General features: G+C 40.3%; 1 protein-coding gene across 3 annotated transcripts in view; it reads right to left on the minus strand.

The window, feature by feature from the left end:
- LOC109398757 (neural cell adhesion molecule 2) overlaps window positions 1–25,143 on the minus strand; it is a 642,607-nt gene that overhangs the window by 82,115 nt on the left and 535,349 nt on the right. For all 3 annotated transcript variants that reach the window (XM_029870566.2, XM_029870573.2, XM_062859062.1), the window contains 2 exons: window positions 9,197–9,337; window positions 8,963–9,094 (listed from right to left, as the gene is read on the minus strand). In XM_029870566.2, coding sequence (XP_029726426.1) covers window positions 8,963–9,094; window positions 9,197–9,337 — 273 coding nt within the window. The remainder of the gene's footprint in view (window positions 1–8,962; window positions 9,095–9,196; window positions 9,338–25,143) is intronic.

Here is a 25,143-nt window from a genome sequence, read left to right on the forward strand (position 1 = left end):
CATTTTTCACGAAGATCATTGGAAAAAATTCATCACGCCCCTTAATAATTATACTATAATCAGTGTTGAGAATACTCACTTGCAAGAGTGATACTCACTTGCTTCTATCTCAGTCCAGAAGCATGCTATCAAAAAATGATGTTTGAAGGGCTTTTAGATTGTAGTTTAATCTAAAAGTTTGCCGAATAAAGTAAAGATCGCAGACGCATACCAAAGTTGTGAGAGAGCTGTGAGTATGAGGTGAGTAAAATTCGTGTAATTCATACTCACCTTGTGCTCACATCTCTCTGACGGTTTTGGTATGCATCTGGGACCTTTAGTTTATTCGGAAAACTTTTAGATTAAACTACAATCTAAAGGTCCTTAAAACATCATTTTTTGATAGCATGCTTCTGGACTGAGATAGAAGCAAGTGAGTATAATTTTTCCCTAGTGAGTATTCGCAACACTGACTATAATGGCCAATTAAATGGAAGACCGCTATTATATTTCAATTAATTTGCGTGTATGTAATTCCCTGTTACCATAACAAATAAAACTGAAACGATAGCGTTCTCGAGGTTGACAAGTCACCAGAAGGAAAAAAAAAAACTCTACAAACTATAGAAGTCATCCGTTAAATACGATGAATTGCGCCTAGTTTGTCCTACGCGCGTGTTTCCTGCACCCAAGACTGCTCACTTTCGCCCAACTTATTTTCCAATTCCGCACAACACGCAAAGAAACACAACAAGCACTTTTCCCACTATCACTCTGCATCAATCTCCGGCGTTATTCCTTCACATATAGGACGAATAAGGGGCAGCCAAGTGTACACACACGTGTGCCCATGCAAATATGTTAGCAGGTAAAGCCTTTTGTTGGTTCACAGAAGTCGAAAGCGAAAAGCGATGTACTCATGCGAGGCGCCGCTCGGTTGGCCGCATAAATTACTCAACTGTGTGGAGGCAGTCAGTGGCAATGATGGTCGCGGGCATTAGAGAGCTTTCGTGAGCCTGCTACCCCCGCCCGGATGACTGATTTGCTATTTTCGCTGTGAACCTAAAGGTTCTTTCGAGGGGTTGTCGCGTGCATTGCCGATAAAACCCTGCACTTATCACTTAATCAGTGACCACAGCTGGTTAAGTTTCAACATGGCAGAATCAACTCTGAGGGGTGAGTGGCTCATGTAGTGGTTAGAAAATTTCCACAGAAAGCAAAGTCGGGGCGCATGGCATAGGGAAAAATAGCACACGTTCAAGTTCTTTTCTCCGAAAGTCTTGATAATACATCGGAAGAAGTTGTTTGTGGATTTTAAGCATTTAGGAAACAAAACAAGGTTCCAATTAGTTTTTACGCATCCATTTGAATTTGAGCTCCTATATTGACAATTCGCAAATTATGTTTGAGTCATTTCGAATACACCAGAATGGTCAAAAATAGAAGCACAATAATTTCTGGACATAATTCAGGAAAAGATTTTCGTGGTCTTATCTAAAGATTTATCTAAATCGATCAACTACCAAGCGAGCTTCTAAAATACGGTGGAGAAGCACTAAACTGGGTCATTACCAAGATTTGGGAGGAGGAAGTATTGCCGGAGGAATAGATGGAAGGTATCGTGTGTACCATCTACAAGAAGGGCGACAAGTTGGATTGCGGGAACTATTGCGCGTTCACACTACTGAGCGCTGCCTACAAGATAATCTCTCCAATTCTATGCCGCTGCCTATCACCGATTGAAAGAGAGCTCGTTGGGCAATATCAGGTTGGACTCATGGGTGAACGCGCTACAACGGACCAGATGTTCGCCATCCACCAGGTGTTACAGAAATGCCGCAAATACAACGTGCCCACACATCACTTGTTCATCGATTTCAAATCGGCGAATGATACAATCGATCTAGAACAGCTATGACAGATTATGCACGAATACTGCCAAAATTCTGAAGAGAGCTTCTGGTGATTCAAATAATCCAAGCATATTTCGTTGTTTTTCTCAACCCGTTTCTTTCAACATCTTTTCTATAAATATCTACAGATATAAATTTCAAAAAATAAAAAAATAATGAAAGAAGTTTTGGGCGTAGCTCTTTAATTATATTCTTCAGATATGTTTGAGGGGAAACGGAATCGCGTCCAAGTGCATTTTCGAGAAAACGGATTTTGTCATCCACAAAATGCACAAAGTACAGTAGACGTTCGATACCTGCATTATCAGATAGGTGTCAACACCCGAGCAGAAGGGAATAGCAACAGCATAATAAAATGTGTTATTTTGGAAAAATAACTGAGTAGCGGAAAGAGTTATTTTCATGTTATTTACATAACATATCCTGTTATAAACTTGTCTGTCATAAGCGGCAAAATAACAAAAATTAAAACAAAAAAATGTTCCTGGAAGACCTGTTTAATAACATGTTTTGTTAGTTTCAATAACAACTTAATAACAGCGAATTTTTAAAATATTTCAATAACAAATTTTGATATGAATACGTTATTGATAACAAACTAAAAACAAAATTTGCTTTTTTTTACATTTTTGTCGAAAATGTGTTGTTCGTCGTTGCCAAGGGCTGAAAGTCTCTCAAATAAAGATAAATCAATCAATCAATCAATTGTTCGTCGTTGAATTCCACCAGTTGATCCAAAATGTTTCATAAAATGGCTAACACTCTATTACACACTCTATTGTCGTATTCATACCTAACTGAAACTGGGACAGGTATACTTTTCAAAGTGCTTATAAAACAAAAGGCTGATAAGTTGGTACTGTCCATGGTACTGTCACAGTTAAAACGTAATGTCAGTAAGAAGAGGAACTGATGACAAAATAATATTTTCTCTTACAGTTCCTCACGGAATGCAGTGAACAACGAAAATCTCGAATTGTGTAGTTTTGATTGCAAAGCTAGTTATGTTGTAATATTAATGATCAAATATTTGTACAGTCTCAATGACACAATAATAACTGAACTTGTGCTACAACAAAACATGTTATTGAAATGTAATTTAAAGAAAATATACCAAGAGCACGATCATAACAAAATAAGGTTGCCCAACAGAACATGTTATGGAACGGTGATGACTTAATAAGTTAATAATAACAAACCGAGATATAAAAACAGGTTTTGTGATTCCGTTGTTATTATTTTGATATTTTCCTCTGCTCGGGCAACCCATCAATTGCCGTTGAATGAACGCAACATCCATTCTACATAGAGTGCCTCTTAGAGTGGCGTCAATGTCAAACTTGGAGCGGGAATCGATTCTATACCATTACCCGGAAAACCAATACCCGGAATGCTATTTACCGGAAAACCATTCACCGGAATGTACCATTTACCGGGATGTACCTTTTACCAGAATGTACCATTGACCGGAATGTACTATTTACCGGAAATATATTTACCCTCAAGTAACACACTTGTCACAGAAGAGTGATGGTGGCACAGAGTTTTGTTGCACAGAAGTCATTGTGACTTACTTCTAGCAAGTAAGGATTTATATGTTATAAGTAAGTTACAATAACTTCTGCGCAACATAACCCTGCGCTGCCATGACTCTTCTGCGACGAGAGTGTTACTTAGGCCGTCTACCTCCATTGGCTTGAATGACACCTCATGCAAACTAGCGAACTTTGCATGGTAGGGGCTGAATACCATATGGCCGGGGTTCTGCTAAACCGAACTAAGCGCCAAAAAGTTTATTCCGAGATAATTAAGTTTAAAGTTCAACAACTCACAAATAAACAACAGCTAAGATAATTTGAAACTTTTCCGCACACATGTAACTCACAAGCCTTTATTAACCATCAGAGATGAAGAATACATGTAAATTATTTGAAATCATTGATATAATTACATTTATTTTCTCAGTACTTTGCACTCAGTTCACTCTGGTTGAACAAAAACATTGGAATATGGTATATAGTTCAGTGTGGCTGACTGTGTTTCTTTGTTTCAGAGAAAACCAGTCGGATTGTGAAAAAAATCTCGATTTTTCATCGTCTGAAGTTGAAGTCGATATCACTCTCAATCCTTAACATGAATCAGAGAGGACGCGTATAATAGTAGCACGGAGGTCTCAAAATAGTTTGAAATATGAACGGCGGCAGCCCTCCCAGCTCAGCAATTGCCACCCATGTTTTTTTTTTCATAGGCCATGCATCGTGCAGGCACAGAGCAAGAGTGATTGTGTCAAATGATGTCCTTGCATGTCCTGAAGTCCTGAGATGTAAAAGTGGAGCAATTTGTGTACTTCAAATTTATGTTGGTCAAAGAAAACCATGAAAATGTTCTGCCAAAGTGAACCAAGACAAAACAAATTTCAAAAATACGAAAAAGATTCGAACTTGGATCATTTGAGTGATAACCAAGCGCGTTACCTCTAGATCATTTTACCTACCTGAAGGTCAGTCGTTAAGGCTCAAATGAGAATCGCATATTATCCCAAACTGAAAAAGCACTTTTCTCCAGAATGAAGCAAAAGCGAACAAAACCCTCGTGTCCGATTTTCATAAATGGCTAGCTAAACAATCGGACGTTCTTATTTTCTGCGCTCTGTGTATCGTTTTGGGAAAAAGTGCTTTATTAGTTCTGGAACATTTGCCTTTCTCAATTGAGCCTTAAGTCAGAAACAAGTTCTAAACATTCTTCTCAAGGATGGTTTTCGTGAAAACGTCATTTTTCGATCAGCCAAAGCGAACCAAGTGTTTGATTTTTTTCAACCTTTATTATTCTTATTATCCTTGTTATTCAATGACGGCTCCTGTGTTAAAGTATCAGTATAAGGTGTATCGACATAACGCAGGTATTCAAACCCAGTTGATTTTTGAATTGTTGAGAATAATTTGATTCTAAAATGCAATGGATTTGGTTCACTCTGGCTGAATGTGATTTGGAAAAACCGCGATCAGGTTCATCGACATATAATTGGATCCTCCAATTAATTACGTGTTCAATTATCTCACAGATTGTTACTATGAGTCGGTTAGAAGTTAGAAATCTGACGGCGACGAGGAAAACTTGAAATGTCCATCATCTAGATCAATACTAAAATATTTCGCTGATTCTATGAAATGGTTTACAGTTCACTCTGGCTGGGTGCTTTTTCATTTTTTGTACGTTCTGCCAAACAGAAATTTTGAATTTACTCCACGAAGAACTGCAAGAATTACTGGATTTTTACACTGAAGGTAGATCATCATATTCTTCATCCAATGATTAAGAAAATTCATTTTTTCAAAAAGTGGTCTTTGGTTCGCTTTAGCAGAACCCCGACCATATGATCTATATTGAGCCATGTACATAGTTACTACTTCTGCATGCAAATCCAGACAGGAGGTTTAATTCTTAGTCCAACCGAGGATCATTACATGAGGTTTTTTTTTATTTCCTGGGTGACTATGATTGGTAATGGTTGATTCAGATTATGCAATAATCTGGATAAAATAGAAGAACCCGATTATTATTAGGCTAAACTAGTCATCAGGCTAGATCAAAGACTGAAAACAGGCATCGAAAGAACAGCCTGTTGCTAGAAGAAGGGCAAATATTTAAGAGTGAAATTTACAGTTTGTTATTTAAACATTTCTGTAACAGGCTTTTTATGTATTCAAAATATTAACACCCGAATTACTTTCTTAGACTCGCTAGTGCAACCTAGCGGATAAACTTAGAATCAACTAGTTCTCTATCAGATTGTTCTTGATGTACTGACCATCCTTGATGAAGATGAAATTCTTCTATGTGGCCTGATTTTCGAGAAGCCTGATTGGCACTAAGGGTGTTTCCAGAAAGTTCACAGAGAGTCCAAAAAAAGGGAGTTTCAAGAGCCTTCAGGAGCGTTTCAGGGGATGTCCGGCCATTGCCGTTTGGCAGAATTATGATTAAATGTATTCATAGGTAATGACACACTCCGGGTAGCATTCTACCTGCCAATATGATCATCGGAAACAGGGTTTCGAACTACTTGGGCAGCCGCGTCAATTCCCGGCACCTCACAGTAAAACAAATCAAAATAAATGACACATATTTTCCAAACGCACTTTCATAGGTAATCATTTCCCGCAACATTTCCGCAATGAGATCCACCGGTAATGAGCTACACGTTCACTTTGAGGCCGCTTAAGTGCTCAAAACAACTATTACACGCAGACAAGTGTACTTAGTCAGCACAAAGATGGGTTCCGAAGTGATTTCCCATTTGATTTTGCTGAAAGTTCGGCACTGATGCCGGGAGTTGGCGCTGGACTAGGTGCAGAAGACTCGTTCAAAATCAACTTTCCGACAGATAATCTTCACAACAATCACTGTTAACAACAAGTTCACGCAATGAGGTAGCTGACTCAGATGGAAGAAGTGGACGAAAACGGTCGTTACGTTGTGAATTCAGGCAGTGCATAATTTTGTTTACCTGTACATAGTGTCGGAAATGGGATAAAAATCCTATTTCCTTCTTTTATTCATAGTCTGAACACTATTTTTTTTAACACTAAGGCTTGAACTATTTTTTCCATTGAGGAATCGATTGGCGTTGAAATTGTGTTTTCGGCCATTCGGACAAACGGCATTCGGCCAAATGAGCCAGAACAGTTGTAGGGAGTTGTTTCAAAGGAATTTTAGAAGTCTTTTAAGGCTTTACGGGGCGTCATCAGAATCATCAATCATTGCTCTCATACTTTGAAGAAGCAAATCTCGAGTTCTAATGCATAAAATGGACTAGAAAATTAATTGTTTGTATGCTTACATGTGATGAACAATCGACAAGTTTTCAGCTAGAGCAGTCCACTGAAACTGGAGATGTGCATCGTCAAAGTTTCGAGGGTAATTATGATGAAAAAGATGGAAGTTTGCAAAATTAACACGGCGTCCCGTATCACCTTAAGGGCGTTCTGTCTGGTTTTGCTGGTGTTCTAATGGGATTACGGGGAATTCAGGGGCACTTCAAAAGCATTGAGGGGATTCACGGACTGTTCGATCTCGCCCGTTGTCGGCGTCATCACTGGCTGCTGCGAGATAAACCAAGTGCGCGCAGAGTTTGAGGCACGCCCATTGTTCCATTCAACGCAGCATCTATCACCACAATCCAGCGTGCTGCTTCTCTGCTTTGGTGCCAATCCACAATTGCGCCAAACTGCAGAAAGCAGTGCGCGCGGCAATTAAATAGGTAATTGATGTTTTGTTCGTCCATACCAAGGTTGTTAACCGATAAATTTTCGACAGTTAACTCAACGCAAATTCAATAACGATAAAGGTTGCTCGATAATCTCTCGATAACGATAACCAAACGATGAATCAACGCGAAGATCAACATAAATCTAGTTACCGTAGTGACGGCATCAACAACAGTTCAGATCGCGAAGAAAATTTTCCGGAGACGTTATCGAGTCGACAATTTTCACAGGTAACTGTATCGCCGATGACGAATCCGTCTGAAGACGTTATCGTTATCGACGATAAACGATAACAGACGTTAACTTTATCGGCGATAACGATAATTTATCGATTAACAACCTTGACTGCGACGTTGTTAAAATTTTAAATCGTTATCAAATGCCACTTAAACCGATACATAATTGCTATGGCATCAGAGCCAAACAGACGAAACACTGACAAAAATACCATCTCATATATCTCATGGTATTGACAACTTCAAGAGTTGGTGTTTTCACAAAGTTGTTAGGTTGGTCAAAGACTTACAGTTGATGGATAGTTTGGTTTAAAGGTTCACCAAGAAGCGGCGCCTGAGAGCTTACAAATTTTAAATTTCATATATCTCAAGACCCCGATTACTTAGAAAGATGGTTTCTTCGACAAAATTATTTGGTAAGTCAAGGACTTGCAGTGGATTTACTATTAGATGCGAGATTTCGCCACTGGGAGACGCTAGTTTCCATTTTGCAAAAGCTGGCAAATAATTAGAACTTCTCAAAAAATATTCTACAAGTTGGAACGTTTTTTCACTTTGGACATATTGTATTCGAATCAAATGGTAATCAAAGATCAATATATTAGTCATGAATGTACAAACATTGATTTGATTCACTTGGTCCCAAGATAAGAGTTACTTGAAATAGAAGTATTCTGCTTGAAGCGCTCCATCTTCGTGTAACCAATCAAGTCCAAATATGTAGCAATTACAAATAACAAGCTGAGGAACTTGAGATAATTAATAAAATTGGCATGTTTTGAAAAATTGCAACTTGCGCCACGGTGCAGCAGAAAATAAAACCAAACGGCTATTGAACTGACAGTTCGTCATCTTCCAAACTACTTTACTGAAGCAACAATATTTTAAATAAATCAGGATCCTGAGATAAACGAAAATAAAAATGTGTATGCCCTCTAGCGCCGCCTAGTGGAAGGATTTGAAATCATACGGCCCATCGATTGGAAGTTTTTGACCAGCCATACAACTTTGTCGAGAAGGTCAGCTGTCTAAATAATAAGGATCTTGATATACATGGTATGGAAACTATGTCAGTGTTACGTCAGTCTTTGATGTCACAAGAATCACCGATTCATGTATTGCAGGACCCTGATTGCTTAGAGAGTTGTTTAACTTTTCAAAGATCTTCAGTTTGAAAGTTGTTTGGTTTAAGGTTCTGTTTGCCTAGTGGTAGTTGAAATTTTTATTTTTTTTTAATATGATATCTCAGTTGAATTGCGATTACCGAACAATCAGCTGTGCGAATCTCGGCAAAAGAATGGAAATTAGCCGAGCTGCGAAGGTCGGAACTAGCTAAACTTTTAATATTTATTTTGGACCATTACAATGTAACTGAAATATGAATGATAATTTATACACAATAGGAATTTTCCGAATTTCCATTTTCCAACTTTAATTGAAAGTTGTTGGTTATGAAAGAGAGATTTAATTACTAGTTATGTATTTGATGCTTATATCTACTATGAATGATTGATAGCTTCAATAACGTCAGGTATCATCCAGCAAAGTAAAAATATTTCTGAATACTTACACAGCACATGCAGTATGATTTGGCTGGTCGCCACCTGCCCAACTCCGTTGTTAGCCGTGCAGATGTACGTGCCACCCTTGTGCCGGTCCATGTTCTCGATGGTGTACACCGACGACGTGTACTGGGCTTCCCCTGTTTGGAACAAAAGAACCAGAAACCAGAAGCATAAATTCGAAACCATCCATCAATCCATCACTGCACTGCACCGAGCGCGTCCGCTCCCATCCTACTTACCATTCTCCAGCACGTTGTTCTTCCGGGTCCACGTAATGTTCGGCATCGGATTACCGGTAGCCGAGCACTCCAACCGCACCGGGGACCCCTTCCGGACCTGCAGATGACCGCCGGACGTCACGTGCGTAATCTTGGGTGGCACTGCGAAACGACAGAGAAAATCGAAAGAAGGGGGGAAAATCAATTCCTGCTGCTCAAGATGAATCTGTTCTCATTAAATGCGCTGGCTGGCTGTGCCGCAATGCTGCTACCCGGATAAAACTTTCCCTGTTTTCTGAATGTTCTCGTTTAGGATGGAGAGGGTGGGGACGCGTAGGGAAAAACTTCCCTCGAAAACCATCAATTAAAGGAAATAATTAAATTAAGTATTGTGCAATTTATATTCCACCTCTTTGCTGCTGCCGCCCGTACCTACTGGTACCAGCACTCTGTTGTAGATCCAATCTTCTGTCTGAGTCAACACAAAGCTTCTGCCGGCTTGAAGAGTTTCCTCGCGCTGCGCTGCCTGCAATCCCAGCGGTCCGATCGGCTCTTTACCCGCACAAAACTCCGGTTGACTTTTGAGAAGTAATTAATTTCAAATTAAAGCCGAAAATTTTTCAGTCAACTCATTTGCGTTTTCGCCGGGTAAGCTGAAATGGAAAGACCCTGGACATTGCGGCCGGCCGGGGGGGAACTAGATCCACACTGAAGGGCAGCTGTGGATTCAAGTTCAAAGTTTCCGTTTCGTTTTCGTTGAATGGAACACTGTGGAGCAGAGGGTTTTTCTTTGTCATTGTCGATTTAGGGGAAGGGCGTAAAGGAAATGGTCCGATGGTTTCCAATGGACATGGCTTGGTGGCGGTCTGCTTAAATCATCTGGGGCAGAAAATGTCTTAGAAACCTTTCCGGAGAAATTAATTTTAGTTGTTGGATAGAGAAAAATATACGGAGCAAATCTAGGTTAAAGTATAGTCTCAGAAATTGGATTTACTAGCAATAAAAATTAGGTTTTTCTTTGTAAACAATGTTTTGATTTGAAGTGACATACAGTGGAGCGTTTACTGACAGAGCTATGTCAGCTCCTTACTGACTCTATATTATCGCAATGACGCCCATGCAAATTTACAAAATCAATCTTCTATCATCATTTCGTGAAGAATTTTTGTTGATTATGAAGAAAAAGAATGCCTGTTAATAGCACTTATTTGTTCCACCCATTGCCAATTTAAGTCGGCTTCAAATCCATCCCTCTACACTGGTTTCCACCGTCTTCTCGCTAATTCGTGCAAAATCTGTTGACTTACGAGAAGAAGCGATTGTCATCCAACTGACTAAACCATTCCTTCCGCATCGTCAGCATTTTTTTTTTCGCAACGCTCAGCACTATCAACAAATAAGCGGGGAACCACTCGAACAAAAAAACCAAGTCATTTCTCTGAACGACAGTTATCTCCCCAATTAGTTTATAAAAATGTAAATTCTGTCCCCATTGTGCCACACTGCCCATTTGTACATACCAAAGACCGTTTCCACACCCGAACTCATGCAATGCGCACAGAGTGTCCTGTGTCGCTGTTGCTGTTGTTATTGTTGTTGTCATCGTTGTCGTCACCATCGTAGTCGCTTCCATTTTTTTTTATTGGACAGCTATTGTGTACACATTTATTTTGCTTTTGAACCCACCACTCTAGGCCAGCAGCTGTTGTGCTATCATTTTTCGTTTCATGTTATACGGCGTTTTTTTTTTGTTTCGCTCACTGGATTACCATTAGTGTAGCCAAGGGGTGTCGATGGGGGATAACATTTTAACATTAAGATTTGTTTACTTTTGGAATGGAAGTGCTTAAGGACAAACCCCGCTTCAACAGTGCATAAGAACTTCAGACGCACAAATCTCAAGAAACAAGCATCAAACAACAGTGCATTTTAATATTCTGCTCCTGCTCACTTGTCAAAGCTTGAAATAAGAAGATGCACTGGTTTAGCTTACGAAGAGATTTGTGCTTTCGAAATCGTGAGTAGGTGCCAAAGTCGGCCATTGTGGTGGTCAATTTGGGATTATTTGGGAACTACCTGTCATGCCCAGACAAAAAGATGTAACACTGGTGAAATTCCCATCGAACACGGTTTTAACGATCATTTTAAATATTCTAAGTTGTCAGATTTAGAACCAGAGGCGTGTGCATCGTTATAGTTCGATTTTACGTTTCACACTAGCACCTTCTAATGAAGTTTGTGTGGTAGTAAAACATCACTGTTAATTGATTAGCCTTCAAAGTCACGAATTCGTCCCGGAATTTCTTGAGGATTTCCTTCAGAAATTCCTCAGAAAATTCTCCAGGAATAGCTCCAGGAATACCTCACCGATATACTTCAAGAATTTTACCAGGAATTACTCCAAGGCTTACTCTAGTAATAGCTCCAGAAAATTCTTCAGAAGTAACTCCAGGAATTACTCCAGGATTTCCTCCAGGAATTCTACCGGGAAGTCCTTCAGGATTTTCTCCAGAAGTAACTCCAAATATTTCTACAGAAATTACTTCAAAAAAATTCTCAGGAATAAGTCCAGGATTCATCGAAGATCAACTTCAGAAATTTCTCCAGGAATTCCTCCACAGAGGAATTGAAGGAATCTCAGAATGAATTCTTCAATAAATCCCCGGAAGAAAGTCTGAAGGGATCTCTAGAGTAATTCCTCGATAAATCCCTGAAGGAATTCCCGTAAAATTAACAAGAGGATTTTGTGGAGGAATCCCGGGAGAAATTCCTGGAGGAATCCCTGAAGGAATTCCTTAATGAATCCTTGAAGAAATCACAGCAGCAAAAATCCTTGTGATAGTCCTGGAGGTATTAGGAACAATCTCAAGAGGAAATTTTGATGGATCACTGTAGAAATTCCTGAAGGAATCCTTAGTGCAATTCCTGCAGAAATCCTCGAAGGAATTCCTGAAGAAATCTCCGGAAGATTTTTAAAGAAACACTTGTAGCAATTTGTGGATAAATTTGTTGAAGATTTCCTGGTGGAACATCTAGAGAAATTTATTAAAGCATTCCTGGTGAAATTCCTGGAAAAATCTTGAAGGTATTTCCGAAGTAATCCTAGTGGTATTCCTGGAGGAACTCCTGGAGGAGTTCTTAGAAAAATTCCAAAGAAATTTCTTGTAAAAACCCATCAGGCATTCGTTGCGAAATTCCTGGAAAGGTTTTTTGAAAGAACTCTTGGCAGAAGTCTTGTGGATGAGTTCCTGGAGAAATGCTGAGGATTATCCTGTTTGAATATTTGCAGAAATTCCTGGAGGAATTTTTGGAGGAATTATTGAGGAAATTCCTTGAGAGATTCTTGGAGGAATTCTTGACAGTAGTCTAAGAGGAAGTTCCGGAAATTCTGGGAAAAAATCATGGATGAGTTCTTGAAGATTCCTGGAAGAATTCTTGGAGGAAATCCTGAAATAATTTTTCGAGGAATTCCTGAAGAAATTCCTAGAGATTCTTGGTGGAACTCTTAGAGGTATTCCTGAATAAATTCTAGGAGGAATTTTAGGAAGGATTGTTGTAGGAATTCCTGGCGGATGTATTGGAGAAATTGTTGGAGGATTTTCTTAGAGAATTCATCAAGGATTTCATGGAGGGATTCTTGTTAGCATTTCTGGAGGTATTTCTGAAGAATTTACTGGAGAAATTCCTGAAGGAATTTATTGAATAATTCCTGGAGGTATTCCTAAAGGAATTTATCAAGCGATTTCTGGACAAACTGTAGGAATTTTTGACAAAAGTTTTGTTACAGAAGAAATTCTTATAAGAGTTCCTGTAGGAATTCTTGGATAAAATTCTGGAAGAATTCCTGGAGAAATTAATCGGCGGGCTCTTGGAGGAATTCTTGGCAGAAGTCTTGGAAGAACATCTGGAGAAGTTCTTGGAAAAAAATCCAGGAGTTATTTTTGACATAAAAGAGAATCTCATTTCCGCTCCGATTCTCATGAGTCCAGACTTCTCTAAGGAGTTCTGCATTCAAACCGACGCGAGCGACGTCGCTGTAGCCGGCGTCCTCACGCAGGTACAGGATGGCTCTGAAAGAGTCATCTCATATTTTTCCCACAAACTCACGACCCCTTAACGCAATTACCACGCGTGTGAGAAAGAAACCCTGGCGGCGCTTTTGGCTATCGAAGCATTTCGTGATAACAGATTCGTCAGCTTTATTCCACATTATGACCACCAAATGGAAAACTGCCTCACGTTGCAGCCGGTGGTGCTTAACACTGCAGCAATACGACATGAGCATAATACATCGAAAGGGTAAGGACAACATTGTCCCGGATGCTCTTTCCAGGAGCACTGCTGTGGTGGAAACTCGATCTTCTTCCGTATGGTACGATAAAATGATGGAAGAAGTGAAAAACAGTCCTGATGATTTCGTCGATTTTAAAATTGAAAATGACAACCTTTTCAAATTTGTATCTGTTCCAAATTTACCGTACGACCACAGGTACGAATGGAAATTGGTCCCGCCAGTCTTAGATAGGAGCGAGATTATCCGTGAAAATCACGATGAAGCAATGCATCTCGGTGTGGACAAAACCATTGACCGAATTAAGCAACGCTACTTTTGGCCTCGATTAGCGGCTGAGGTGCGCGAATACATTCAAAATTGCAAGACGTGTAAAGAAGTTAAGGGTGCTTCAGTACCGGTGGTCCCCTTAATGGGTGATCAGCGAATTACAAAACACCCATGGCAAATTATTGCCATGGATTTTATTGGACCTTTGCCTCGCAGCAAAAAAGGATTCCAATACATACTTGTAATCCTGGACCTTTTTAGCAAGTGGATAATGATAACTCCTGTGCGCAAGATCGACAGCACTTCCTTATGTACCATTGTGCGTGATCAGTGGTTCTTTAGAAATTCCACTCCGGAAGTTATCGTTACAGATAACGCCTCATGTTTTCTTTCAAAAGAATCCCTTCTAGAACGTTTTAACATACGGCACTGGTTGAATGCCAAGTACCATTCACAAGCGAACCCAGTAGAGCAGGTTAACCGCACTGTGAATGCTGCTATAAGGACTTACGTCAAGGAAGACCAAAGATTGTGGGATTCCAAACTTTCGGAAATCGAAACCATATTGAACTCTTCTGTACATTCCGTTACAAAAATGACCCCATACTTCATAACCCACGGCCACGAACTATTCATTAAAGGTTCTGACCACAAGGAACTGCCGGTTGAGCAAGACCAAACTCTTGAACAGCGTTCAGCAAAACAAAAAGAACTGTTCGACAAAATCTATGATGTCGTTGAGAAGAACTTAAAACTTGCACATGAATCGTGCAAGCATCGTTACAATCTCAGACATCGACATCACGCTAAAGGATATGATATAGGACAACCAATATATTATAAGAATATGAAACAATCCAGCGCAGTGCAAAACTATAATGCGAAGTATGGCCCTATATATTTGCCTGGTCGCATCAAATCCAAACTTGGTTCCTCGTCATACGAAATCCAAGACTCCAATGGGAAGTCTTTGGGAATATGGCATGGCTCCCACTTAAAGCCAGCGTAAAGTTTTGTAATCAGTGGTTTTGACCATGGACAATTGTGTCCATGCTTTAAAACAAAAGAATTTTCACGATATTCCTCCTTAAAGTTAGTGGCGAGGTCTTGATGTATGAATCTGTCTATGATTTGAAAATTAAGTTTGGATTGAGAAGTGAGTTCGAATCATGAGCTTCGATCTCACCTCTTCGTATTATGGAATTCAAGTGAATTCACCACGCTCATAGAGGTTATAGAAGAAAGATTAGATAAGTTCACACGGAAAACTTGATTAGGAACTCAACTGGAACATTAATTGAGTTCTGCCTTTAGACAATCGCGTCTAAAAGTACATATGATGAGGAGAAGTTAGTTTGGTTAATTTAAGAGTAAAATTTGTAAATAATTCTTTCATCTGTACAGTTAGTGATAATTCTTAGATTAGCGAATGAATGAGTGGAATGGATGCGAAAATAGAGGGATCCCGAATGAATGTGAGGTGAATGAAATATAGTGTTAGGTTGGATGGTAAGAAATTTAGAAACCCATCAAAGTGATAACTGTCCCCCACATGTTGAGGGAGTAGAATTGTTTCCAATTGAGAGAGATGTTTTCTCGGAAGAAAGAATGAAAAATGAGCATATCATATCGTAAATCCACGATGACTTTAAAAAAAATGCGAGTATCGTTAAAAACTCTTTAACAATCGTCCATTAAATGAACGATCCGGACCTACTACCCAAAACGAAATAACGTTATTTTGAAATGATTAATCAATTATCAAGAAAGACTCAAAAAAAAATTACTCACTAATTATAATGAGTAATTTTTATTTCGAAGAGGGGAACATTGTAACATTTGACAATTGTTCCAACACAAATTTCTCTTTTTTGATGTTAGTTTTGCCATTGAATAGAAACAAAATGTAAGTAAATGTAAATAATATGCAAGAACTAAATTTGTATTATATAAAATTTAAAAAAAAACTATTTTGAATCACCCTAATTTCAAGTAGAAATGAAGTAGTAGAATACTATGGACCGATAGGGCATTTCGAAATTCAACTACCCAGGCAGATAGGCTAAACTGCTCGACTGGTGCTATACCACCACACCTTTCGTGGAAGGAAGTAGGTGTGAAAACGCGCGATGATCATCCGATGCTCCAAGAATTTACCCTGAGGGTATATAAGTGGCCCACACCCATCGGCCGCGCTCTTTTTCGATCCTGGGAAGCCAAGATAGCGCATCGAGTTTTATTATAAAGTGTTCGGCAAGTGTACGAAAAACCCATAGTTTGGGGAGTGATATAACGTCTGGTGAACGTATCACCTGGTAATTGTGCCAAATTGATAATTAGTTCTGACTCGCGAAGACATTAAAAGTTGTGCTAGTGCTTTTAGTGGCCACTTAGTGGCATACTGGACCTCCTAATCGCTAACGAGAGGCCAGTTCTCCTATGAGAGGTCGCCTACCGGTTCAGAAGTCTAAACCGACACGTGTGCGCTTATTTAAGCTAGTTGGCCGGATAGGCAAGGTGTCGTAGTCCGCGAGTTAGACAGAATCCCTCTCAGTGAAAAGTGCCGAACATAGTGTAATCGCTCCCAGAAAGAACCAACCGGTCGTCCATCAACAAACGACCCGGAAGAAAGTGTTACCGTCAGACCAGGCCCGATAAGGGTGAAGCGATCCTGTGATCCTGTGTAGCCGCAAGCACCGAGCGGTTAGGCGGCACGTGGACGCCCCGACCTCGACGACGCCAGATCCCGCATCATCGGAGCAGCGAGAGTGAGTTCCTATCTTTATTGATTGCTATAAATTGAGTGCCGATAGAAGTTTTGAGCCATAATTAAAGAGTTTAAATATTAAATTAAATTCCTAGTTTTTTTTGGGTGAAATTCAAAAGTTGCCTTTAGTTCTTTGCAAACATCAAAAGAAAATAAATTTCAGGTTGAGATAATCATAGGTCTGTTACGGTGAGTATTCCTAAGCACGTGTGCCGATCCTGAGAAGCAAATCAAAGAGGTGAGCTGGCCTAGGGCGAACGGACGTCCATGCCACAGACGCGTGGGCGTCATTGGTAGTAACAAGATATTCTTGGAGGAAATCTAGGAGAAATTCCTGGTGGGATTCTTGGAGAAATTCTTAAAAGAATTCTTGGATGGATTACAAGAGAAATTCTTGAAAGAAGTCTCGGAGCAGTTCCTAGGCAATTCCCTGAAGAAATTCTCGGAGGAATCCCTGGAATTATCCCAGCAATAGTTTTTTTTGAGGAATTTCTGAAGGTTTTCTGAAGAATCTTAGAGGTATTCATGAAAGAATTTCAAAAGGGGGTTTCGGATGAATTTTTGAAGGATTTTTTTTTGAAAAAGAAATCTGAAGGAATTTCTGGCAAAATTCTTGAAAAGTTTGTGGAAGAAATTCTTGGCAGATTTCTTGGAGAAATTCCTTAATCAATTCTTGGTGGAATTCCTGAAGGAATTTACGGTATAATTTTTAGGGGAATTTCTGGAGGATTTCCTGGTAGAATTCCAAGAGCATTTTATTAAGAAATTCCTGGAAAAATTGCTTAAGGAATTCGTTAAGAAGTTCATGAAAGGATTCCTGGAAAAAACATCTGAAGGAATTTTCGGCGTCATTTCTTATAAAATTCTAAGAGGCATCCCGAGAGTAATACCAGGAGTATATTTGCTGGAAGAAGTTTCGAAGGATATCCTGGAGATTTCCTGGGCGATATCTTGAAGAAATTCCTTGAATAATTTGTGGAGGAATTTCTAGAGGATTTCCTATAGCAACTCCTGGAGAAGTTCTCGAAGGAATTCCTGTTTTTTTTTTTATTCTGGAGGAATTCTTGGAGAAATTGCTATGGGAATTTTTTGAGGGAATTCATAGAAAAAAATTCTGAAGGAATTCCTCGAGAAATCCCCAGTGATACACATACTGGAAAATCGGAAGGATTGAATTGCTAAATTCCTTTAAGAATTCCTTTAAAACTTGGAAAATCTCTGCAGAAATTCCTCGAGAAATCCTTGAAGGAATCCTTGGCGGAATTCCTTGTGGAATTTCAGAGGAATCGCTGGAGGCATTCTTAAAGGAATCCTGGTGAAAGAACTGCTCCTGAAAGAATTTCCAAAAAATATCTTGAGAAAATAGGAATTGTGGGACGATATCATAAAAAAATTTGGAGCAAATTTCAGCAGCTGCGGAATAAATTCTGTGTACTAATACACTATAACTTCTATTAATGCATGTTATTTTTGTGCACTTTTAATTCATGCACCATTATTTTTGCCCTGCATAAAAAGCGAACCAGAATTGTGCATAAGGATAAGGAACTATTGCAACGGCGGCCAGGGGATGTTTATAGGGGAGAGTGGGAGAAGGTTGCAGGGGTGTTTCAAGGGGTCCCAAGAGGTTTTAGCGGGGTACCAGGAGATCTCAGAGAGGTTTTCGAAGGTCTGAAGGGTTTCGAAGCCTCTCAGGTGCGTGACATGGGGTTCGAGGGGGTTTAAGGGGAATTTAAGATGCATTTCAGTATGTTTCAGAGCAGTTTCGGCGCGATTCAGAGGCGTTACGAAAGCATTACCAAGGAGTTTTCGGGGGTTTCGGAGCCTCTCATGTGCGTTACATGGGGTTCGAGGGGGTTTAAGCAGGATTTTAAAGGCATTGTAGAAAGTTGCTGAGTATTTTGGGCGCGATTCAGAGGCGTTACGAAAGCGTTACGGTGGAGTTTTCGGGGAAAGTTCATCATTCAGCTTAGTCCACCCATAAGCGTAAGCGTCAAAAGGAGATTGTTCGTTTGAACCATAGATTTAAGAACATTGTCTGATGAAATCACTATTAGAATTGCTGGATACATTTCTGAGCAGATTTCTGAAGCAATCTTTGGAAGAATTTCCTTGAAGAATTCTTCAATAAATTCCAGTAGGAGTTCCTGTAAAAATCCCAAGAGCAATTCCTGATAAAAATTCCCGGAGAAATTTCTAAAGGAATCATCGGTGAAATTTCTAAAGGAGTTCTAGAATAAGTCACTGAAGAAATTTTTTGAAGAATCTCTTGAAAATCCCTAGAAGTTTTCCCTAAAGAGAATGTCTGAAGGAATCTCGTGAGAAAAATTTTGAGTTAATGCCTGATAAAGTCCCAAGAGCAGTTCGTATGAAAATCCCTGGAGGAATTCCTGGTAAAACCACTTAAGCAATCCATGGAGAAATTCCTAAAAGAATTCTTGAATAAATTTCTGAAAAAAAATTTGAAATAATCACCCCAACCCCCGGTGTGGGATTCTTGAAGGAAACTCTAGATCGCGGGAGGAAATTCTTGAGGCAGCCATTCCATAGAAAAACGATGTAATGCAACTCCGATTGTCGTGAAACTTGATGGGTTCGTAGCTCTTTGAAAATAATTAGACCCGTATTTTTTTATTTCGTCATTAGAGTGACCAGTTTTCAGATATAGTGGTCCTAAAAATCAAGGTTTTTATAAAACTAAAAATCATATTTTTTTAACCAGTTGAGCGATTTGAAACTTCTTTTTTTTGTTTGAAAGTTTTTGAATTCTAGTTTTTAGGAAAAATAAGTTGTCTCAAAAACCAAAAATCATACATTTCTGATTTTTTGATATGTTACGCCAAATTTTTTGAACTTTCTGATAAAAACAAGGTACCGCTTTGGTCCCCAGACCTTAAAAACGTGAAAAAAGTAATATATTTGCATAAGTTTTGCACAAAAACACAATTTGGCACATTCTCCGCATTTTCTCTGAAAACTAGAATTCAGTAGCTTTCTAACAAAAAAAAGTTTAAAATCGGTTAATTGGTTCAAAAACCTTGACTTTTTTTGGGAGCAGACCTGGTGTGATGGTTAGAACTCTTGACCATCACGCCGAGGACCTGAGATCGAATCTCACTCCCGAAAAATTCGCAAAATGTGAGTTCATTCTTCGGAAGGGAAGTAAAGCGTGGGTTCCGTGATGAACTAGCCTAGGGCTAAAAATCTCGTTAATACAGATAAAAAACCTTGATTTTTAGAACCACCCTATCTGAAATTGGTCACCCTAATGATGAAATAAAAAAATACTGGTCTGATTATTTTCGAAGAACTACGGACCAAGGATGGAAGAAAATCACTTCTAGTGACAAATGATACAGGATACGAACAATCCAAGATTGCCTTTGCTCTTGCAGTAGCATGATACCGACACCCTCGACTAGTGCTTGTATCATGGGATCACAGGCAATCAAAGCATATGATGCACGCTCTATCATGGGATCACACGTTATCGGATCATGTTACAAGTCGCGATAAATTTTATTCATCACGATTCAAAACCCTTATCAATGCACTTATGGACCAATAAACAGAATTCATGATTGAAAACAATACATTCATTGGCATATCCTGATATTAGAGCAACAAGAATGCTCAAAATGTGAATGACTTTTAGTATTTATCATTTCGACTTCATGATAACGATCGCATCATGGCCGCACATGCCTCGCGATTCAATTTTCGCGGAGCGTGGTTTGTTATAATGCTTGACGACAACGTTCTATCGTTGTTGCTATGATCGTTCGATGCGCTTCAACCGCGACACATTCGGGATCTTATCATGATCACTAGATTTCCATCCTTGCTACGGACCCACTAGGACAGGACCAATCGGAGTTGCACTATATCGTTTTTCTATGAGATGGCTGGAGGACTCCCTGGATAAAGCTCTGCTAAGATTTCTGAGAGAGTTACACTACCCGTCATTAGTACGAACTCAGAAAAAGTATTGCAACAATATTGCATCACCCTGATTCACCTCGATATCTCTAAAACCAGAACACCTACAAAAATGCCACCTTCAGAAAAGTTGTTGCTCTTGGGCTTCTGAATAGCTTTGCTGAAGACAGCATCTTTGTAAGTCTTCAGGTTTTGTAGATATCGAGGTGATTCAGGGTGATGTTATATTGTTGCAATACTTTTTCTGAGTCCGTACTTTTGGCGGGTAGTGTATTAGTGAAAATCTTGAAAATCCGAAGATATCGTTAGGAAAGCCAATAAGAAATTCTTGCAGAAACGTCTGATGGTATTCTTGGAGGAATCTTTGGTTGAATTCTTGAAGGAATTCCGGAGAGAATTCCCTGGCACATTCCAAGTGAAATTCCTGGATAAATCTCTGGTGGAGCTTCCAGAGAACCGCCAGGTGAAATTTTTAAAGGAGTATCTGAATAAATCTGTTGTGGAATGCCTGAAGCAATTCCTGGAGGGATCCCCTGAAGAAATTCCGCATGAAATTTCTGGATAAGTGCTTAGAAAAAATATTTGCGCAATTCCTGAAATTGTCCATGAAAATACCTAAAGGAATCACCGGTTGAAATCCAGGAGAAATTCCCTGAAAAACTAGCGCAAAAATATGGAATGGGACATATCTCTGAGGCAGAAAAGAAAAATAATCTTGTAGCAATCTGATACATATTAGTGTTTAAAGTTAAAGTAGTAGAAATACTCTCATTTACAAAAGTTGTTGGCCACCTTCAAATGTAAATTAAACCATGTTCAAAAAAAAATGAAAATTAAAATTCAATTAAATTTAAATTCTGTGAGAACTCTTGCAAAATATTCCCCATGGTTTCTTTTTGGAAATAATCCGCCACCATTTTTGCAAAAAATAGCTAGAATCCCCATATGTTTAGAACTTCTGAATTCCTACTTTTTTATGTGTATTAACGAGATTTTTAGCCCTAGGCTAGTTCATCTTGGGACCCACGCTTTACTTCCCTTCCGAAGGAAGAAACTCACATTTTGCGAGTTTGTCGGGAGTGGGATACGATCCCTGGTCCTCAGCGTGATAGTCAAGTGTTCTAACCATGACACCAGGTCCGCTTCACTTCCTACATTGTTTCTTTCACCAAAAAACAGAAAATCATACTGCTACGCTTGCACGTGACCTCTAGATACAAAACAAACCCTAGCTACGCCAATGTAAAAAAAAGGCGCCTATTATTTGTTTTTCTCCCAGTTGTTGCTGGAGGGACCATCCGGGCAGTGGAGTCGACAAATCTATTCTGCATTTCCTAGTCAGCGCCTCAACCCCCCAGCTTCACATCGCAGTCCACCAGGTCCAACCCCACCGAAAGAACTCCCATTTGAAGTGACAATTGAACCAGGATGTTAACGTTTTGTGATTTTATTCTTTTGCGCTGGGGCTGGGGCAGTGCTTTGTTAGAACTGAAATGGGACAGATTGGCTCACGAGAATCCGGGGAAGTGAGTGGTGTCAGTCACGGTGAACTGACCACACCACCGCGCACCGTCCAGTTCTGAATGCCACAAAACGAAACTGAACTGATACATTGGCCCTGTCGTCGTCGTTGTCTAATTCTCATTCGCGTTTTTTTTTTCTTTCTAGTTTTTCCTCCATTCAGAACGTTCTCGCCTAGTTGGATGGACTTCCGGTGACATTTTGCATCGGATTTGGTCCTTCATTTCTGCTATCTACCTACTTGCTGCTCTTTATGCGCTGCGGAGATGGTGTACTATTGTGTATTTTGTCGGAGTGCACTGTCAGCAGCGATGCACAACAGCTGTCATTTCGGCGAAGCGTAAACCGAAATGGAAAATATGAATTGCTGGAAGAGTTTCTGGGACAAATGGCCGCGTCGGGTCCGATTGTGAGCTTTGGAATTGAAGTATGAAAGAATACAGAAGAAATGGCAGATAATGAAGCGGTCCACAAAGTTTAACTGGTAGGCGCGTAGCTATTCAGCAAAATGGTGTCTGGGTTCGATTCTCGGATTGGGATCTTTTCTCAATTGATATTTTCTATGTTTGTCGAATTGTGAAAGATACACGAAAATACCATCCGAAGATACTCAAAAATGTCTTTCATAATTCAACCAAAAATACCCTCAGCTGTAAAGGCGGTAGTATTCAACATGACTTCCTTCCTGAGGTTCACAGGGTTTCTTCCATGAAACTGTTTCAGTTGCTACTAAAATTCTCATCCATCCAAGTGACACTAAAGCATTTTCTCTTAAAGTCTGGAATACATGTAAAAAGAAAAATTTAAGCCTGTCCTACATACCGCAAGTCATCCCTTTCGATGACAATATTTTCAAAGCAAATTGGAGCAAACGCCCTCCGTGTAATCGGCAGGAGTCCCCGGAATCCTTCGAAAGTCATTGTCAGTCAAAAGCAAAAGGGGTTTCATCCGGTGTCAAAAAACTAACGATGCGATGGTGGCAGCAGCAGCAGCACTGCTGGAGCCGGTTGCATATAAATTTCCAATAGCGAAGCTCCTAGCATAGGTACGACGGAGCAAGAGATAACGACTTTTTTACTTTTTTACGATGCACCACTCCCCTCAGGCTGGAGAGGACACAGCAACAATGATGCCGTTTCCAACATTACACTTCGGAAAAATGTTGCACATGATTGGGTAAGAATTTTTTTGAGGCGCTGTTAAAATTCATAAACCGATTTTTTGAATACATCCCTTTCAGAGAAGCGCCATCCAATTTGGTAGAACACCGAATAAAATATTGAGGAAATAAAGGAACTTAAGTAAAAAATACAAAATCTACAGTCTACTGTGAGTAAAGTGTACTCAAATATGGCTATGACACTTTCAGAGTACAACACACAATTCGGCACATTTTTTCCCAACTGCTACATCTCATCGTTCAGAATTTTAGGGCAGCAGAAGCAATTTTGACGTTTAGAGACCGAAACATTTTGGTGAATTATAACGATGCTGTTGGACAATAATGGAACGCTGCAGCCAGCACTGGCGCTGCTCTGGTTAGTTGCCGTTGGCTCTTCTGGCTTTGGCATCAGGCAGCATCCTAGCTGAGAGGAGAAAGAATCCGACGGAGCCGGAAACGTGTTCAGAAATTAGAATGAGGTGAGAATTTTTTATAACATTTCGCTCGATTCGGCTTTGTTGGCGGGTGCTTCTTGCTTTCTGACATTTGAGCGAGAAAATTGGAGGATTTAACTTTTTCAAGACTTGCTACCGATATTTTTGGGTAGTTCTCGGTGTTGTAAGTCAAAAGTATTATTATTTTCATAATTTGGGGGATTTGCTTCGGTAAACCTGAGCGTCTGTTCTCCAGGAGGAGCGGCTCACAACAGCGTCTGATCCCCATGTTAGGGGCGGCTAATCAACGTCCGAGTGCCAGGGAATGACTCTAAGCTCAACTGTGCACTATGGTCCCTACGAGCCAGCCGTAAAAAACCATTGTAACGGAAAATCAGCAACATAATAATACGAACCGAGACCAACGGCAACGACCCTAGCGAACAAAAAGGACTTGCGATTGGAAACTCGGTACGTGGAACTGCCGATCTCTCAACTTCATTGGGAGCACCCGCATGCTCGCCGATCTACTGAAGGACCGCGGGTTCGGCATCGTAGCGCTGCAGGAGGAGTGTTGGACAGGATCCATGGTGCGAACGTTTAGAGGTAATCATACCATCTACCAGAGCTGCGGCAACACACGCGAGCTTGGAACAGCTTTCATCGTGATGGGTGATATGCAGAGGCGCGTGATCGGTTGGAGGCCGATCGACGAAAGAATGTGCAGGTTGAGGATCAAGGGCCGATTCTTCAACTTCAGCATAATAAACGTGCACAGCCCACACTCCGGAAGTACTGATGATAACAAGGACGCATTTTATGCGCAGCTCGAACGCGAGTACGATCGCTGCCCAAGCCACGACGTCAAGATCATCATAGGAGATTCGAACGCTCAGGTAGGTCAGGAGGAGGAATTCAGACCGACGATTGGTAAGTTCAGCGCCCACCAGCAAACGAACGAAAACGGCCTACGACTCATTGATTTCGCCGCCTCCAAAAATATGGCCATACGTAGCACCTTTTTCCAACACAGCCTCCCTTATCGTTACACCTGGAGATCACCACAGCAGACGGAATCTCAAATCGACCACGTTCTAATTGACGAACGGCACTTCTCCGACACTATCGGCGTCAGGACCTATGGTGGCGCCAACATCGACTCCGACCACTATCTGGTGATGGTCAAACTGCACCGAAAACTTTCCGTCATCAACAATGTACGGTACCGGCGACCGCAACAGTACAACCTAGAGCGACTAAAACAACCGGAGCATATGCGCAGAACCTCGAGGCCGCGTTGGGAGAGCTCGATGAGGCCCCTCTAGAGGACTGTTGGAGTACAGTGAAAGCAGCCACCAACGACGCATCCTAGGGCACCATTGGGTACGTGGAACGGAATCGACGGAATGAATGGTTCGACGAAGAGTGCAGAACGGTTTTGGAGGAGAAGAACGCAGCGTGGGCGGTAATGCTGCAGCAAGGGACCCGACAGAACGTGGAACGTTACAAACAAAAGCGGAAACAGCAGACCCTCCTGTTTAGGGAGAAAAGGCGTCGCCTGGAAGAAGCGAAATGCAAAGAAAT

The sequence above is a fragment of the Aedes albopictus genome, chromosome 3, assembly GCF_035046485.1.
Source record: "Aedes albopictus strain Foshan chromosome 3, AalbF5, whole genome shotgun sequence".
In the NCBI taxonomy this organism is placed as follows: Eukaryota; Metazoa; Arthropoda; class Insecta; order Diptera; family Culicidae; genus Aedes; species Aedes albopictus.